At 38.3% G+C, this 18,822-nt stretch overlaps 1 protein-coding gene across 1 annotated transcript; it reads right to left on the reverse strand.

Annotated features, from left to right (window-relative positions):
- Nucleotides 1-1,317: 1,317 nt before the first annotated feature.
- LOC138028835 (amyloid beta precursor like protein 2-like) lies at nt 1,318-18,693 on the reverse strand. Its single transcript, XM_068876459.1, has 9 exons — nt 18,405-18,693; nt 12,741-12,907; nt 11,240-11,343; nt 10,578-10,916; nt 8,860-9,015; nt 7,889-8,123; nt 6,228-6,420; nt 4,792-4,942; nt 1,318-2,994 (listed from the first exon to the last, which is right to left on the reverse strand). The coding sequence occupies exons 1-9, from the start codon at nt 18,453-18,455 to the stop codon at nt 2,666-2,668; spliced, it is 1,725 nt and encodes a 574-aa protein (XP_068732560.1). The 5' UTR covers nt 18,456-18,693; the 3' UTR covers nt 1,318-2,665.
- Nucleotides 18,694-18,822: the final 129 nt, after the last annotated feature.

Here is an 18,822-nt window from a genome sequence, read left to right on the forward strand (position 1 = left end):
AATTATTGTTTGCAATTAAAAAGTAAATTTTAACGAGGGTAACACGTGACAGTCGGTGCGCACCTTTTACGCTCCTTCCTCCGTCAATGCTTCGTTTTACGGGTATTCAAAGCTACAGCTACACGGATCAGACGAAAGTCGAAACAGACGTCGATAGAATGAGACGGTGATCGAACTGGCGACCTCCAGCTCAGAAGGCAGCGCACTAACCAACTTAGCTACGCCTGTCTCAATTTCTCCTAGAACATGAAGATGTCCTACGAAAAATCGAAAACAATGCATGTGCAATTTTTTTTTTTTTAAGGGGGGGAGGGGGTGTAAAAGAGTTGCATTATGGGATTTGTGCAAGTAGAGAACTGATTTCTTTTGCTTCCCCCTTGATGAGAATTTGCTTGGTATTACAGAATCAAAACCAAGTCGATCATCAAATATTCTGCGCACACTCGATAGAAAACCGCTTCCACAAATGTACAACGGAATGCTACAGTCTGAGGAAAATTAACTCTGGCCCATACAATCATAGTTAATGAGGAAGGTTGATTTTCAAGTTATGTCGCCTCGAAGAAACCTGATAAGAGGTTGACTGAAGTCTTGGCAGCCCTCGCCCCAACCGCGAGAGAAGACTCTAGGGAAGCAAGGAGTATTATTCCACAAATTTGGACTCGGCACATGAACATTCTATGTCCCGTCTAACGTTTGAAACGGGCCGCAAAGTCAATGCTCTTGCGAAAGGTATCAATTTAAGCGGTATTACTTTTATGAAGCAATCCCTGTGTATTCTACAATTTCCAAGTCATTACACGCTTGATAAAATTTGCAAATCCTTGATAGATTCTAGAAATAAGCGGGCCCTTTGTTTTCCACATTGAGAAACTGATTACTTGTCACAGCGTGACAATCCTCTCCACAGAAACCGATATTTTTGGATGAAGGATTTGTCATACCCAACTGCTTTAATAGGCCATTTCCGAGTTCATGTCTGCCTCCTTTTCAAAGCGAGTCTAAGTGCGAAGGTTTTGTAATGGTAATTAGTTCTACTTTACATATGAATATAAACTAATTTTCACAACAAAAACTTCGCACTTAGACTCGCTTTGAAGATGAGGTAGGCTTGAACTCGGAAATGGCCTATTACTTTAGGGGGTACATTCGTGTAAAACACAAAAAATCGGTTTTATAAAACGAGTAGATGACGGGTAAATTGCCACGGTGAAAAGAATGGCTGAAGTTTCGAAACGTTCAAAAGCTATCTAACCGTCCTTTTTCAACTAGTTTGATGAAACCACAGTTTCTTCACAAACGTCTTTAACACCTATCTAAAACCTTAAAAGAAACCTTTATTTCACACTGCTACATTTGTATTATAACTAGGTCCCCATCGTCTGCATACTGTGCGATACAAAGAGAGTAACTCTTTCTAAGGCGACTTTTTCAGGAATGATTATAGCCCTGGTAGTACTTAAGTTTCTACGGGACCACAACGACGCACATACAGTAGAACACAAGTTTGACTAGTTGCTCAAGAACCCGAGTGTTTGGTACGATACGCTAGGTCTTGTTGGATCGAGTTTCTCTCCGTGCAATTTCTTGCAAGATGGAATCTTATTACTGTGTTGTGTAGAGGACATCCGAGAGGTTCGGCGGGATTCTGCTTCGAGTGCCGGAGAAATAATTAAGAAATTAGTACATTAATCAGACTACGATATGAAGATAACGTCCGAGAGAAATCTTCACACCATACGAAAGCCGAATTTAATAACTAATTTTCTATTGTTTAGGTTGTCTTTTGACTCGGTATTGTTGGTTCTGTCCCTTTTTTAAAGTTAAAAGAAAAGCAAATTGGTTTCATAGTAAAACCGGAGTTCCACTGAAGGATGTATCAAAGATCAACAACTTTGGACCAATACCTTTCTAAACTCTCCACGTAGAAACAGTCTCATGAAAAAGCGCCTGTGCTACCTTAAAGTTAAATCTATTTTGCGGCTTTTCGCCCAATAAATACTTTTCCGTGATTATCCAAATCAAGTGCTGTTTTAAATAGATCAAGTTTACTACTTACAATTATCATTCTAACGCTATCAAATATATACTGACGATAAAGTTTGGATTACAAAAAAGCGAAGATCCTTTTCAGTGTTGCCGTAAATGGATAAGCAGTGTGCGAGCTTGTCACAAAAGAGAAAAGAATAAAGTAAACGAGAAGATCAAAGAAAAACAGATGAAGAAAACTCAATCCTTGCAACTCGAAAAACGGCTTGCAGGAGTGATCTACACCGAGGTTAATGTCACTGCTTAACCCACGGATAGAGGTATCGCTATTTCGAAAACCCCTGTCCCTTATCTCGAAAACTTCTATGGATAGTGACCAGAAATTTCGACTTACTTTTAAAAACGTTATCGTCCATTTAAGACAATGAAAGGACCCTCTGCTTAAAAATGTGCAATTTATGTTAGGCATGATTATAAAAAGCTTACATTCCTCGACTAGTAGAAGACTGATATTAATGAAGTCGACCCCACGACAACACGCAAACTGCGAGGTTTACAACAACACTCAAGTATCACGACAACAAATCAACTCGCAGCTACTGAATCGAGTAACACCTAAGATCATTCCTCAAGTTACCTGACACTAACACACCAACAGCGTATTTACAAAAGCTGACTAATAGTCGTAAAACTTGTATGTTGGATTCTCGTAGCCATTCTCTTGCATGTTTATAAGGTGGCCCTTTTCTGAAGCCGTGTCACTGTCACCATCAACAAGCACTGTCTTGGTGCGATTGTTGGGCCGGGTGCGTCGCATTGCCATGGCGACAACAATGATGATCATAATGAGCAAAGCACCACAGCTGAGTCCGATGATTGCAGAGAATGTTGCTTGTGAATGGGTGGGAATCAAGTGCCTTTCATCTTCGTTCACATTTTCAGGATCATCGGTCTTCGTCTTAGCAACCAACTTTACTGCAGCTTTTTTAAGAGCTTTTTTAAGAGCTGTAATAGATAGGTTGGAGCAAATAAGATAAGTGAAGATTGTATTGCTAAGCAACCATTTAAATACAACCTAACCGAAACAGTCAATTCACAGTTGTGTGCCACGTTGCCAGGCCTTTAAAGAATAGCGCGATTTGAGTTTTTAACCCGTAAAAACCAGTTACAACGCGCAATTCAAGTATACATCTCTTTCATTCATTAGTCCTTTCAAGGGAACGAATGCGCCCAACAAGCTGACCTGCTCCCAACTGAGTGGCCTCATAGCTCACTTGAAGATAGAGCATTGCATCCGCATCGCAGAGATCACGTGTTCGAATCCAGTTGAAGTCACCTGAACGTTTTAGGTGTCTATACGACACAATTGCTCAAATTGTTCAGATAAGCGGCACTTCAAATATCCACATTTCTTTCACAAAAACCACGCTGCTTTTCCCACTTAAACTACACTATTCCAAAAGGCCACTTCAGAAAATACCATACCTTATTATAGGAAATTAACGCTCCATGAAATTAAGGTATTGGAAATTAACGCGACTTAAATTAACGCGAATTTAATGGAAAACGACTTTCGAATAAAGAAAATTAACGCGAAAGAGGAGGTAGAATTTCATAATAAAGGAAATTAACGCGATTAAATACGCGAAATCAAAAGAGAAGATATTGACATCACTTCTGATAGCGACAACGATGAACATGAACTCGAAATATTGTAAACCCTTGCCCTAGCTTTTGTGAAAGATGAAAAACTAAGGGTAAATGGAAAGAAAGAAAGCTTGTAGTTAATGTTTTTTAGGTGTCAAGAATGTCTGGACAGTTTCCAAAATTGGGGTTAAGATACTGGAAATTAAGAGCGCGGAAATTAACGCTGCACTTAATTAACGTCGCGGAAATTAACGCTCAACAAAATTAACGCGAATTTTAACGATTCGCGTTAATTTCATGGAGCGTTAATTTCCTATAATAAGGTACTCTCTGTTTGTCCCCCAAAACTTTGCATAAGCATTGTTTTCGTTTTCTCTTGGGACCATTGTACGACCCAAGAGAAACTGAAAACAATGCTTGCGCAAAATTTGGGAGGACAGACAAAGAGTATTCTGGTATTTTCCGAAGTGGCCTATACTTTCTACAGTAAAATTACTTGCATAGGAGAAGCACTGAAGTTTACGCAAGATTAAGATTGAAGACTTCTTTTTAGTTTTCACCATAGCGGTGGGATCGTGAAACAGAGGGAAGCTCCATTACTGTGTGCCCAGAAAAGGACAGACCACCGCACCGGAACTTCGTCCCTCATTCTTTGCGGACAGTACATGTTCGTAGGTTATAAGGACACTAATAACGAAAGGCAAGTATTTGACCTGCGGAAAAAGTTCTTAGATCGTCACAGGTATAAAGTTACTTAAGCAGCAGCGAAAGGAAAGCCTGTAAGAATACAGGTTTGAACGTGATACGAAACCGAGACCTCTGCGAAGTGCTCTACGGTAACCGTACGTTTCGCCCCAAGTCCCTTCCCTTGTCGCCCCTTGTCCAGTTGGACCTTTTCACGTGTCCCCCGCAATTTTGTGAGTTCGAAATAAATCCATAGGGCACGCACTGCAGCTGTGAAGATACGCTTTTACACGCAGTTTTTGGATAGTCGCAGTATTTAACGTTACTTCAGCAGTCACAAAAGGACAGCCGGCGAAAATGCAGGCATCAATGATTGCCAAGTCAGTTGAGAGCAACATTCATTTACAAGTTTCAAATAACCCGGAGTTTCTGAACTTCTTCTCTGAAGAAGTGTGCTGTGCTTGCACTTACCACTTGTTTTCTGGTTGCCAATTTCATTTTCAGCTACGTCCTCTTCAACATCTGTCTTATGGCGTTCATCAGTGGGGTCTTCCGTTCGACTTGGTGGGTCGGTGGGATCCTTTGCGGAAGAGCTTTTCTCCGGTGTTGGCTTTTCAGTGGGCTGTTCAGAACAGAAAGATGTTTAACTTCATAGCGCGAGTAAAGAGCTACTAAACACACGTCAGGGGCACCCAACGTCAATTTTCGGAAAATATCTGTTCGGAAGACGAATTGAGATCTAGAATTTTCGGACATTTGTTGTAAAATTTCTTGCTTGCCTGCCTGTCCTAGGATTTTCAAACATCTAAAAAATGGTATGATTGCCCATTTTTAACGGATTTTAGCCTAAAAAGGTCACATGGAATTTTCGGGAGCCGTTTCTTGGCATGAAATTTTCGAAAAGGTAAGTTTGAATCCCTATAATTTTCGGATTACCAGACTTTCAGCTAGGAAATCCGAACAGATGAAAAAATTTTAGGGGATAAAAATATGCCTATATCTACCGTTTAAATACTAAAATACGTTTGACAATGCTATGTCTATATTCTCGTTGGGTGCCCCTAACACGTGTGCACACAACTCATGAAATATGGATGTTGTCCAAACAACCTCAAAGAAGCTGTTTCAAAATTGAATGCTTCTAAGACTTAAGACGGGGGCGTACGGGCGGCTACGGTTTACAATCCTTATGCCAGAAGACTTGAAAGTCTAACCATTTGCAAGTGTCAATACAATGCAGCACTTAATCCTCAGTCAGCATTTGATCCAGCCAGGGTTCGAACCCGCAACCACCCGCATGACGACCAGCAAGACAACGGCGACGGCAACGAGAACGTCATCTCAAAATATAAATTCGCGTTATTGTAATCGCTTCGTTACTATTTCAACTTTTTTAATATGACGGGGGTGTGGTAGTTCCTCAAAATGACGCTCGTAGGAACGGCACTCAATTAAGGGCAGAAAATGAAAATTTATCCTCAAGTAATGGCGTTGTCCATAAAACCTCAAATTTGGCTATTTCACGTTGTAGTTTTGCTGACGACGGCAAAGAAATGGACAAAAGTGAAAAACGCACGTGCAGGGCGTGCAAAGCTATTGTTTTTGCCTCCTAAATATGCAAATTTGTGACATTCTCGTTGCCGTCGCCGTTGTCGTTGCTTAAGCTCCCTAATATTTCACACAAAAAGACACCCCGAATTAACTTCGTGATAAAAGTCACCCAAACCGGCCATACTTAATATTTTACTCTGTCTAACGCCAGACGATTTTACTCGTCAATGGGGAACCACCAGGAGTCAATTGATGGTTAAAAAGCTTGTATCTACAGCACAACAATATACAGCTGTAGGTGTTGCTTAACAGATTTATGTTGTAATAGTGCCGGCAATACACCTTCAAATTCTTACCAGAGCTGGATGTTTTGGAATCCAGTCAGGCAAATCAAGCTGAAATTGACGAGCAACCTCGGGAAGCTTGTACAACAGAATCATGGACTCATTGACAAGTTTGTTGATGGCTTTGAAGTGATTTTGCAGAGATCCTCTTGCCTCATCAGCCTTTTCTTGGTTATGTTTCTGGACGTACTCAAAGTATCGCAAGCTGAGAATTAATCAGAACATTTTATTTATTACTCCACAATGCACACAAATTCACAGATACTGTATGATGAGCATTTAGGAAAATGTTAATGCAAGCAATCAGGACAAGGAAACAACTACTCTTCTCAATCATTGCCCACTTTTCATGTTTCCTTTCATTAAGTTTCATTCTTTCAACCGCTTCTGCCCTAAGTCACCAAAATTTTCACACTTGCAATAAGCTAAATGTCAGTAATCAAGCCAGGCTTGCAGTCATAGCTCTATCAAGGTCGGAAAACAACAGACTCTGGGCAATCAGCCTTTTTAACTGACTCTCCCTCCAGAGGGTGACACTGACCTTACACTCAGATTTTAGTAGTCAATGAAGAACCTCACAAAAATGAACAGATTTAAAATAGCGCACCGAACAATAACTCCAACATTTGAAGTCATAAGCATCACATCAACACCACCATGAAGTACATGCGGTAAAAATTGCTGTGCTTATTTGAGTGAAATGAGGAAATCCAAGTAAATGAGGGAAGTACCATGCAGAGGCAGCTGTTCATAGGTTAATTTGTGAACATGTACATAATGTATGCATATTCATGTAAAAAAGCGTTCTCTGGTTAAATTTTTTTATAAAAACATAAGTTTCAGCTTCCAGACGAAAGCCTTTAAAAACTGCTGTAAGATGTAAATGCGCGAGATGGAAATAATATATACAAAATGGAAGTGTGAAAAAATTGTAAAAACGTTAAAAGGCAAAAATGCGCTAATCTAAAAGAATAGAGTATTGTTTTGGCAAAGGCTTGGAGTTATTGTCGGCTTCATTAGTGTTTATAAAAAATAAAATATTTTTTTTTAACCAGAGAACGCTTTTTTACATGAATGTCTCCAAAACCTGGTTACTCTTAGAACTATTTTTAATGATGTTACTGTATGCACTTATCAAGGATGGCTAATGCATGCCTGATAAAGATGTCTCCTTACTTGTAAATCAAACACTGAGTTTGAAAAAATGCCTCTGTCAGCATTTCTTTCAAGATGCAGCATTACATGTATCAGAAACAACCAATAGACCCTTCTCCAAAATGGTGGCGGAAAATTCAAATAAGTTAAAATTACATAGAAAGAGCAGTCCTTTACTTTAGTAGCCATGCAAAGTTTCGGCATATCAGGTGTAATATGAGCTAAGAAAATGTAAGTTGAAAAAATTAATGACAAATTTACAGACATTTGTGTTATTGGGGGTATCATGGCACATACCCCCAGTTAAACAGACGTCCATAAATTTGTCAAAATTTAATGTAAACTTACATTTTCTCAGCTGATACAACACCTAATATGCTGAAACTTTGCAGGGTTACTAAAGTAAAGGCGCTCTTTCTATTTCTGGTATCAGTTTTTCATTCAGTTCAATTTTAGCTTATTCAAATCTGTTGCCACCATTTTGCAGAAGGGTCGATTCTCCAACAATCTTAACTTACTTGTGCAGGCGATCTTGAGTGCAGAATTTCACATAGCGTTGAATAGCCTCCAGAATCTTGTTACCATCTCTGGGTTCCTCCTGGAGAGCAGCAACAAAGTCCTTCAATGCCTTGTTTTTCTTGTTGTTGAGATCAATCTGAGTGCACTGATGATGTTCTTCCTTCAGACGAGCACGCTCCAGCTTGGCTTGATCATCATAATTGTTTAGAGTGTTCTTGAAATTCTCCAGCTCCTCTACATGCAACAAAGAAAGATTGTGACAACATATGTAATTACACCTTACAAACTGTCTGGCTTGATGTGAAGGAACCGCAATACGGGATCCAGCAAATATGAGTCTTTGGAATCCGGAATCCAGAGAGTGGAATCCAGAATCCATTGTATGGAATCCAGAATCCATGATCCATTTTGGTAGAATCTGTGAGTTTGGAATCCCAAATCCATGACTTGGGATGCGCTGGAATCTGGAATCCGACTGTCAGCCACCTGTATTCCTTTGCATAAGGCAAACTGTCTAATATTGCAGTTTGAACTATTTCACACTTCAACTCCTATCAACTTAAACAACAGTGCAACCTATTAATTTCCCAGTAAACAATTGGGTCAAAGGGTGACGTAACACACTTTCATGGGAACAAAATGAGCCCAACAAATTGGCAGAGAATTTCACTGGCGTCGCAGACATCACAGGTTCGAATCCTACTGGAGCCTCAGGTGTCTATAATAGACTTGAAACATTCATTTGCTTAAAATTAATTGTCCAAATCAGCACAAGTATCATTTCTCTCTTTCATCCATGGCCCACACTTCAAATAATACATTTCTTTCATAAACACTTTGATTGAATGATTTGAATCCAATTTCTTCATTTCCGATTTCAATGAACTACAAAAAGTCCTTGCAATTGAGAAAATGTTGGGTGACTCAGTTTTCTCATTGAACTTCAAAATGAACGATCAGGTATACTCACCAGTCATTGAATTGGTTGCCTGGTCTTGATCAGAAGCCTTTAGTAACTTGTACCGCTGCTCTGCTTCTTGCCATTTTTTGATTAAGGTTTCAACCTTTTCACGGTGAACCTCATCCAATTTGTCTCGGCGGTCGTGGTACTTCTTCCTGTCACATCCTAGAAAAACAATAATAATAATAATTATTATAATAATTATAATTAAACCAAAATTAACAAAATGTATTGTCAGCATAGATGTACAAATGCAGTTCAAATATATCCATGGAATTCTCTGTTAGACTGTATTACACAATGCATACCTAAATGTAAACAATATTGACCACTCCCCATACTGTAGGGGCTTTTGAGGACCAATAAAAGACAATTAAAAAATGACAGAACAGAACAATAACCACAACTGTTACCATAGTTTTTCGGATACAAGGCGCACTCGGTTATAAGATGCACCTTTAACTTTTAAACTTGAAACTGAAAATCACATCAAAATACTCGGTTATAAGACCCATCCTGGCTCAATTCATCGCTAGTTATGCTATCTCAACTGAATATTGCAGTGTAAGTCAAGAAAAGAGGCAGAAGGAAATTCCACTCAAATTTAGAGAAAAACCTTCAAGTCCTGCTCTTATTAGCACTTCCTTGCGGGTGCCGTTTTTGTTTTGCAACAGCCATCACCACGAACATTGGTGTGAGGTGACCATTTCGGAATCGCAGTAAGTGGAAGACTGGGACGAGTTTAATATACAAGATGGCAGCAAAGGATCGAAGAATAATCCCTGCACAAGTTTTGTTGCAAGAAGATACTCGGCTACAAGACGCAGCTTGAGTTTAGATCACATTTGGAGCCAACAATCAATTTCTTTGAGGAAAACTGCTGCGCCTTATCACCAAAAAACTATGGTAAGTTGACCAACCGGCAGGAGGCAAACCAGTTGGCTATTCACAAACTGCAGCTGAGAAGCTGAACCAGGGTGTACCAGGATCAAAATTAATTCAACAATTGGTCAGAACCGGTCTTGAATCCAGGATCTCCAGATCTCAAGGCAAGCGTCTGAACCACTGGGGTGCACCGCCTTAATCACTATTTAAAGTTATTGTTGGGCATTGCCCAGGAATGGTCTAACAGTGTGTAGGGATACATTCCACTGTCACTGAAGTGTATAAAAACTAATGCAACTCTGCAACTTACAATAACAGTGAATGCACGAAAGAGAACGAAAGAACCACCGAAGCCTATGGCAACAATGCTACATACAGGGTGAAACAATGAATCGCAGAACAACAAAAAGATGCTCACAATTTTAGCCCATATTACGGTTGTGGTTGTACGCTGCTGGTACCTTCTTAGATATGTGTTAGGGATTCAATCATAGTCCACATATTCCTACTTCAAGGGAAAGTTATGGGTAGCCCTACTGAAAGAATCTCCCAGATAGAATCACCCACAACGTGAAAGGAAAACTGGATTCTTAGAGGAAACCTTTGAAATAGGGTTGCAAAACTACACAAACTGATCTCACGTATGGTGTCACCTACACAACTTTAACTGTAACCCATGCTGCAATTTGGTGGAAGGCCAAAAGAAGCCTGACCATTGAAGATAATAATTTGAATGGTTTATTTCATATATTTTATAAATTTACATAGTCATTTTTTTTCAACTGCACGGTGAAGGTTAAGTTCCTATTTAAACAATCCAACAATAATTTATTTTTGCATACCAACTGAATCTGGCTCCACGTATTTAGCAAACTTGCTGATTTCACTTTTCAAGTGTTCTAAGACACTGGTTGGCTGTGGGGTAGTTTCCGTCTCTTGAACTGCTTCTGTTACAGGTTGAATATCACCAGGAGGACAACAAACAAACTCAACGCCAGTGAACATTCCAGTACCACAGGGAATGAGCACTCCATAGTCATTAAGGATCAGAGCATCTCGCTGGCACTTTTCACTAGCACGACTGCGCCAAACATCGTGTGTCTGACATTCCTTGTTTTCATGCATGTGTTCAAAGCGACACTTTGGCGGAACCAACAATGCATCAGACTCAAAACTTCCCACTAAAATGAAGAACACATAATCTTACTTGTGGTTTGAACAAGTTTCACTTCGAAACTTGAAAATTACCTTGATTACAAAAAACTCTCTCATCAAGATATATGTTAAGCACTCAAGTACTTGAAGTATCCAATTTCAAATAAATGGCCATATTATTTCTACTGTCTTCCGTAAATTCCTTTTCAACATCAAACTTGCAAGCTTAAAAAACACAATGTACACATACAATATTTTATTCAGAAACCTTACATCATTTAGCTACATGTACATTGTACACAAATGGGGGTTAGTATACACACACAAGCATTTAGCTTCTTATACCAACCAAGGCAGCGGTATGGTGTCACCAAACTGTTGTCCACCAGAACACGTTTGTTGGCTTCAACAATGTTACTGACATCTTTGGAGGGGTAGACAGCTTGACAGTATCTACAAGAACAAAGGTTATCACATGTTGGACAATCTTAGACTAGTGTACAAGTAGTATCTTCATGGGATCTTACTGTATTTTGGCAAGCCTGTAGAGACAAGTAAACATATCCCATGATAATACACTTTAAATCATCCAATAAGCCTAATATAAAGGATATTACATGGCCGTATGGAGATACAAAATTTCTCTTAGAGTGTTGAAAAATATTTCACAAGTGAGCACAGCAAACGAGTGAAATATTTTCAACACTCGAAGAGAAATTTCGTATCTCCAAGGCAAGTGGCCATGTAATATTCTATTTATCATATAAACACCAATGAATTAGTAAATCATTTCACGAAAGACACGATTTTTACATGTAACCATAGCAACTGTGATCTTTTCACGGGTGAACATCACATGTCATCTTCCCATGACATCATGTTTTCGCACGAAACATCACTTGGTGTTTCATTGGTATTTTAAATCATTTATTATCCAACCTTTTCACACAATGACTGTATTTTTAGCAAGTGAATTGTAAACAACCAAGAAAGTGTGACAGATTTGTACATGACAAGACCGTGAAAAACGTCAGCACCTCAACTAGTTCTGGTTCTCTTCTGTACAAAAACCTACCTGACTTATTGTACAAATATCACATGTGGCATATTTGTACTCTTTTTTGTGCATTTTCAGTGCCGTAAATAATACAGATGGAAAATTTAAGACAGTCAAAATTCAGCCAAATTTTGAGCAGCAAAACAGACTGTCACGTTTTGCAGTGCTCAAGAATTTTTGTGATCAGAAAATGGCATTTCAAGTACCCTGCGAGCAGTTGGTTTCTCCTACACTTCCCGAGAGAGCGTAGGAGAAACGCACTGCTTGCAGGGTTGATTTCAAGGAGTGAAATAAGCTGAGGTTACGAGAATGGCAATTTTTCCTCTTTCAACAGCCAATAATTCTATGACCATTTATTCTTTTGGTGTGTAAATTGGCCACAACTTGACACGAAGAATCAGTCCCACCATGATGACATGAACTAAGGGTTATAAATCAGTCACGGCACACTCCTTGTCATCGACTATATTTTGCAACTGCATTACATCACGTGTAAAATTTTAATAAAAAGACAACCACCTTTTTTACATGCCCTTTGTTCACTGTTACGTTGTTTCTTTTCCCACTTGTTGATTTATTAAAACATTCATTTTAGAAAACAACACGTCAAGGCAAAGGTCAAAATTAAACATTTTCTTGAAAACTGAACTTACAAGCTAGAAATGAGGCATTAGCTTAAATTCACAAGCACGCAAGGTTAGACTACAGTAGATATATTCCAATTTGCATGTCAAGAAGAAGTTACATTTAAACAAAATTTAGTTTTATATTTATCATCTCGATACCAACGCACCTTAGAATTTCGCCCTTGTCAGCAGTACACAGACTGGTGTTGTTCTTGTCCGCAACCCAGTCACCGGTGTTGATGTCCACATGTAGTGTTGGTTTCTCACAGTCAATCACTACCTGAGGGTCATGGTCTAGGTCATCATCAAGGTCATCCATAACAGCTACACTCACCTGCAGAAAACCATGCAATGACAAGAAATATTTAACCATTAATCACAAAAATTACAATTTCCTCGATTGCACGCACCGGTGGCTCAGTTGGTTGAGCATTGGGCTGCCATGCGGGAGGTCGTGAGTTCGACTCAGCCGGACCAACACTCAGGGTCTTAAAATAACTGAGGAGAAAGTGCTGCCTTTGTACATGTAATTACACCCGCAAATGGTTACTGACTTTCAAGTCTTCTTGGATAAGGACTATAAACCGTAGACCCGGTCTCACAATCCTTCAATGTTCAAAAACTCTGTGGGACGTTAAAGATCCCAAAAACCAGTCGAAAAGAGTAGGGCATGTAGTTCCCGGTGTTGTGGTCTGGCCTTTCCTTCAGCAATGTGGTCGGCTTGGCGTAATCTTCTGAATGGACCACTGATTGATGAGACCACATAACATCAAAACAGACAGTAGTCAAATTGAAGGAGTCCAAGTGCTGAAACTGGTAAACTAAACTAGTTAAAAGAACTCCTATTTTCCATCAATTCACTTGACAACTTGTTATCAGACAGTTTGATATTGGACAAGCCATTTTTCCCAAAAGTGTTGACTCTTCATTCTCAAAGCGTTTAATGGTTCATTTATCTTATCTTTGAATAACCGTACATGTATATCAACAAGACACTGGTTCTCTAGGGTTGTCTAGGGCATGCCATTTAAAAGAACATTCGAAATGCCACATTTAAAAAACAAAATTGATGATTACATGTATGTTTAGACAACTTCATGTTGTCATGTTTAGTCAAAACAAGTTTTAATTATTATTATAATAATCTTTGATTTGAAACAAATCTGTCTTTAATTCTATTGAAGTTAGCGACTTCTCTGAGTAGCCGACACTTTTCATCTGTCAATACTTACTGAACCCACTGATTAACACATCCGTATCTAGGGTTATTGAAGATTTTGGAATTGTATTTAACACATTAAGCAATGCTAAAATTTTTGGGAAAACCAAACTCCCAATAAATGCTCCAATCAATTAGGAGACTATTTCTTTCAAAACTTAATAAAAGAACGCAAATAACTATGAACATTGCACTTTAGGAGTATTACAGTAACTTCTACAAATGACCCCATGCATAAAGCAGGATTTGGAGTCTCATAGGCTGGACTAAAAAAACTGTGAAACTGAGACTAATACATGAATCAAAGTAAATTGAATCTAAAAAGAGTCGCATTTTTGTGCATAATTTAGCCTTTTTGTCAAGATCGCTGCACTCCAGCAATGAAAAAAGGAAACTGTTGCAATAGGGATAAGCAATTTAAATAAAAGTCTGTGTGCATTGGATTCTTGCAAGTACACTACATGTATTTACCATCAAAAGGTAGGTTCAGATTAGAAAGAAAATGATATCAGCACAGCTTCAGTCTTGGCCACAAAGACAATGTTACGTTGATGACACTAAACTTCAGATTTTCTTTTAAGATGTGCAATTGCTCGATAGCTATGAACAATCTAAATAGTGACCTTCTTTTAATATGCAATTGGTGTTTTAATAATTTTTTACTTTTAAATCCTGACAAAACAACTCAGTCTTTGGAAGCCGGCAATTACTTGCCAAACTTCCTGATTTCAAAAAATCTCTGCTTGGAAAAAATCTCGCTCTTGCATCTTCGGTCAAAGATCTTGGGGTTGTTCTAGACTCACAACTAACTTTTGATGACCATGTTTTCAAAACTACTTCATCTTGTATGTCAAGTCTCACACAAATTAGTCGGGTTAAACATCTTCTTGATCGTGATCAACTGGTAAAAGTAATAAATGCCTTAGTCTTTAGCAAATTACTGTACTGTTCTACAGTGTGGTTGAACACCTCGAACAAACACATCTGTAGACTACAGTCAGTGCAGAATTTTGCCACACACATTATTATAGGAACCAGCCGAGGAAATTTGATCACATAACCCCCATATTAATTAAGAGATCTATGTTGGTGTCCAGTTAAACAAAAGCTGTTTTTCTGTGACGCTGTCATGGCATTTAAATGCATGACTGGTCAAGCTCCACATTATCTCAGCGATCAATTTACGACAAGAATTGCGGTCACCGGGCCTGTGACTCAAAGTTGCCAAGTATTAAACATCCCTTGTATAAGACGAGTACCGGGCAGAGAACATTATATTACCGTATGGTCCACATTTGGAACAATCTACATTTTGTAGATAGTTCTCTTAAAACTGCAAAATCGATTTCTACTTTTAAATTTCACCTGAAAAATAAATTGATTACTGACTTTTTAAATAGTGCGTTATGACAGTATTTTAGTATCTTATTAGTATTTATTTTATTACAATTTTAAATTAAGTATGTTGTGATAATATCTATTATATAATTAATTCTTAATAGGCATGTTTATATTGTTAGTCGCATTGTCACTGAAAAGCCCCGCCTGGGGAGTGTCAATGAAGTATTGTATTGTATTGTATTGTAAATGTTGTAACACAGATGACAATTCAAGTGGATTCAAGTGTAAAAGCTAACTGGCCAAATATGCAACATTGAAGGGACGGAGAAAGAGGGGTACATTATTAATAGCTTGGATGCGATTAAGTGCTGTTCTAATAAAGTGTTATGTACAACTATTTGACCGAAGTTGTAGCTAATAATACTGAATGAACGACTCCAATATGCTTTTGCATACAAATCTAGGTTTCATTTGAGAACATGTGTACACATTACAATACGTCTTTAGCAGGCTTTAGACAAAGGGCAACACACATATAACTCAAGATCACAAAGTTACACAAACATTATAACTTAACACAAACAAAAGATCACCGTATTGAAATATGGTACCGGTTATGCGTTAAGTATTGAACCTTCAAAGTCACTTGGTGTTTCTAAACTTTCTTTGGTAAGTGCAACATTGGCTAAAGTTTTCAATATTGAAAAGAATATTAATTTAAAATTATGCAAGTGTGTCTGTGGGGAGAAATATACAAAGGAATCCTAATGCTTCCCACCAATTTTTTTTTTTAATTTAAGGAAAAACAACAAGAACCCTCCGCTAAAAGTAGTTCTTGAAAATAAACCAGTTTTTTACAGTTCCAGACATTTTTTCAAGGCTTAAAACGTACTAAAAAGCGTATTTTCAGATTCCTGTGCTGTTTAGACTGAGCGAAGAGGTAGTACTGGGCTAATAACGTAACACGAAAGTAACTCACTTTGCATTCACATGCTATACTAAGTAAGTAAGTAAGTAAGTAAGTGAAAGAGGCTCTGCCAGGGTAAATTCCGACGAGCGACATGACCGAAAGTGACAGCAACAGTCAAAGCAACAGGAAAAATTGACAAAGCACCAACACGAGATCTTTTAAATTCAGACAAGCGACAAGCGACAAGCGACAAGTGACACGGGACACTCCCCCCCACCTGGCAGTTCTTTTTTGCATTAAAAGATAACATATGAAACGAGGTTACACTCCACAAACATTTCACTAACATTTCACCACCAACAAAGTGACAACTTACTCCTGCTACACTGTACGTCACCTGTCCGAGTCCCCCTTCACAGTTGATCAAATCTGGGTTCCCGGACTTAAATGTGCCCAAAAACATTAAGGATGTGGAATCTGCCAATAATTTTTTTCAAATTTTATCGACGCACCATTTAACTATTCGTCTAAAAGGTAAAAAAATTAATGGGTGATATGCCCTTAAAAATGCCAAACAGAAGATACAAACACGAACTCAACTTAAAACAGACATCAAAACAGCGTTAATAAAAGGAGGTAGTCATACTGTAGCACAGGTAAAAAAAACTTTTGATTTGATTTTCAGCAAATAAATATTCCAAAAAGAAGGAAGACACAAGAACTGCCATTGATTTAAGTTTAAATCAATAATTTATGTAAACTTTGTGAAAAACAACACCAGGAGGTTTGTATAAACTCAAACTGTAATTATTTACATGTATCTCACCAGAAACGTGCTACTAACAAACGAAATAATTCAACCAAACATCGCACAAAGCATTATCCTTTAAATACTGTGAGAATTATATAATTGACCATCATTTGCCTGTGATTGCTTCCACTTGAAGTTTGGTATCGGTAATCATTTTTGCAAAGTAAACCACAACTTTAAAGCAAGATTAATTTTAAACTTTTATAAGAACCAGTGTCCTATCATGCAGCAGTGTGCCTGCCAGCCTTAGACATATACAGTGTAGGATTCATTTACTGCAATGGGTTGTTTCCCACTGATTAACACAACTAATTGTACAGTGTATATCCCTAAATAAGAGCATTAAATTCATGGTGCAAGTTGCATATTGCATGATGGTAGGGTTGCCGACATTATATATTTTCTCACATTCAGCAGACGCAAATCTCCTGTGTACTGAAGAGTGCAATCAATATAAATGGAAAAATTCATTTAAATTCAGAAACCCGAGCTATCCGCCCTGTATTTGATCATCAATCACTTTTCCAGAGAAGCGTTTGTACAATTTATAGATGTTCTTAACCCTTTTCGCTATCTAAACATGAGAAATGTCTTATTCTTGAATTGTGTCAAAGACAAATGAGTTCACATGCGACAAAAAATACAAGGACGGCTGCGTTGAAACTAAAAGATTTACGGTATGCCAGCGTAATATCGATCACCGCATACTTTCGAAGCGATCATTTTAATTCCCTATCGATCCGCGTGTCTTATGGACTGTCAGCGATGCTGTTTGACTCGGTAACTTCCTCAAAACTTAGACGCTATTTTATTTCGCCTTTACAGACTAATCCCAGAACTACAATTGTAATCCCTTTTGAGAAAACTTGAGATATGACATCTCTGATGACAGCAATTCGCACCGGGTTCTCCCCTTGTTTGAATATTGAGATTCTAAAAGTTGTGTAATTTGATACCGAAAAGATTGCGTGTCAACAAAGTTGATTCCACTTTGACTAAAATACGCTTAAAAACAACGATTTTTGCCGTGGATCGTCCCCAGCCATGTGGTTTGTCAAAAAGTGTATGTTTCAGCAAATTTAAGCTTATTTGTAATTATCACAATTAAAAGAACACAGTTCGTGATTTGAACACTTTCCTCCTGCCAAAAATTATCTTGTAACAAGTTTTTTCGCACGATCTTTGATTAACAGAACAGGTTACAAGTCTCTTCCGCGACAATTGTTTTCGCATTTGGAATCCATGTATTATAATTCAGAAAATTTTACTAAAGAAGCGCGAAGGAAATTTGCCCTCGACGCGCAAATAAGTACATAAACGATCGACAAGCTCCGCGATAGCCTTCTTTAGTATAATTTGCTTTGAAACGTTTGTCTTATTTTAGTGATGGCAGTCTAGTACAATTGAAGTTTCAAGGATTCTGGAACGTTTCTTGAGAGCACATAACTCCTTGGTAGCTTAATCGAAACCAGTCTTGGTATTGTTCGTCATACGGACGAACAACGATGTTAAAACGATGTAAACGAAGAAGAAGAATCTGAAATACTCACCGTTACAAAAATTAAACCCACGAAAATCGATCTCAGAAAGTTCCATTCCATTTGGAAGTCGTAAATATCCCCAAAATTTCACTCAAAGCTGGCAAAGAAAAACTCAAAATGGCCGAAGATAGTTGAATTCTCTATTGAATTTATTGTGATCACGTGACAGAAATAGGCGATATTTGCAAGACAATAAAATACTCGTCTCTGATTGGTCACAATGGGGGAAATATTTGCATTGCAGGAACCTTGTCGGTGGATTCTTTGTGCCTCCCAAAGAAACCGCCAAAAATTACCTGTTTATATATTCATGTATTCAGAACTTTGCTCTCTATTTTGGCAGTGTCGTCATTGCCTCAGAACGATGGCACCACTCGCTGTAAATGTATCCCACATAACCGGAAATAGTTTGAAATTACTTCATGAC

This window comes from Montipora capricornis, chromosome 13 (assembly GCF_036669925.1).
Source record: "Montipora capricornis isolate CH-2021 chromosome 13, ASM3666992v2, whole genome shotgun sequence".
Classification (NCBI taxonomy): domain Eukaryota; kingdom Metazoa; phylum Cnidaria; class Anthozoa; order Scleractinia; family Acroporidae; genus Montipora; species Montipora capricornis.

What these genes read in the sequence shown, in the direction of transcription:
- LOC138028835 (XM_068876459.1), bottom strand. Translation starts at nt 18,455, where the DNA reads ATGGAATGGAACTTTCTGAGATCGATTTTCGTGGGTTTAATTTTTGTA. An exon ending in TGGGTTTAATTTTTGTAACG is followed by an intron (nt 12,908 to 18,404) that starts GTGAGTATTTCA and finishes GGTTTTCTGCAG; the next exon opens with GTGAGTGTAGCTGTTATGGA. An exon ending in GACACCATACCGCTGCCTTG is followed by an intron (nt 10,917 to 11,239) that starts GTTGGTATAAGA and finishes TCTTCATTTTAG; the next exon opens with TGGGAAGTTTTGAGTCTGAT.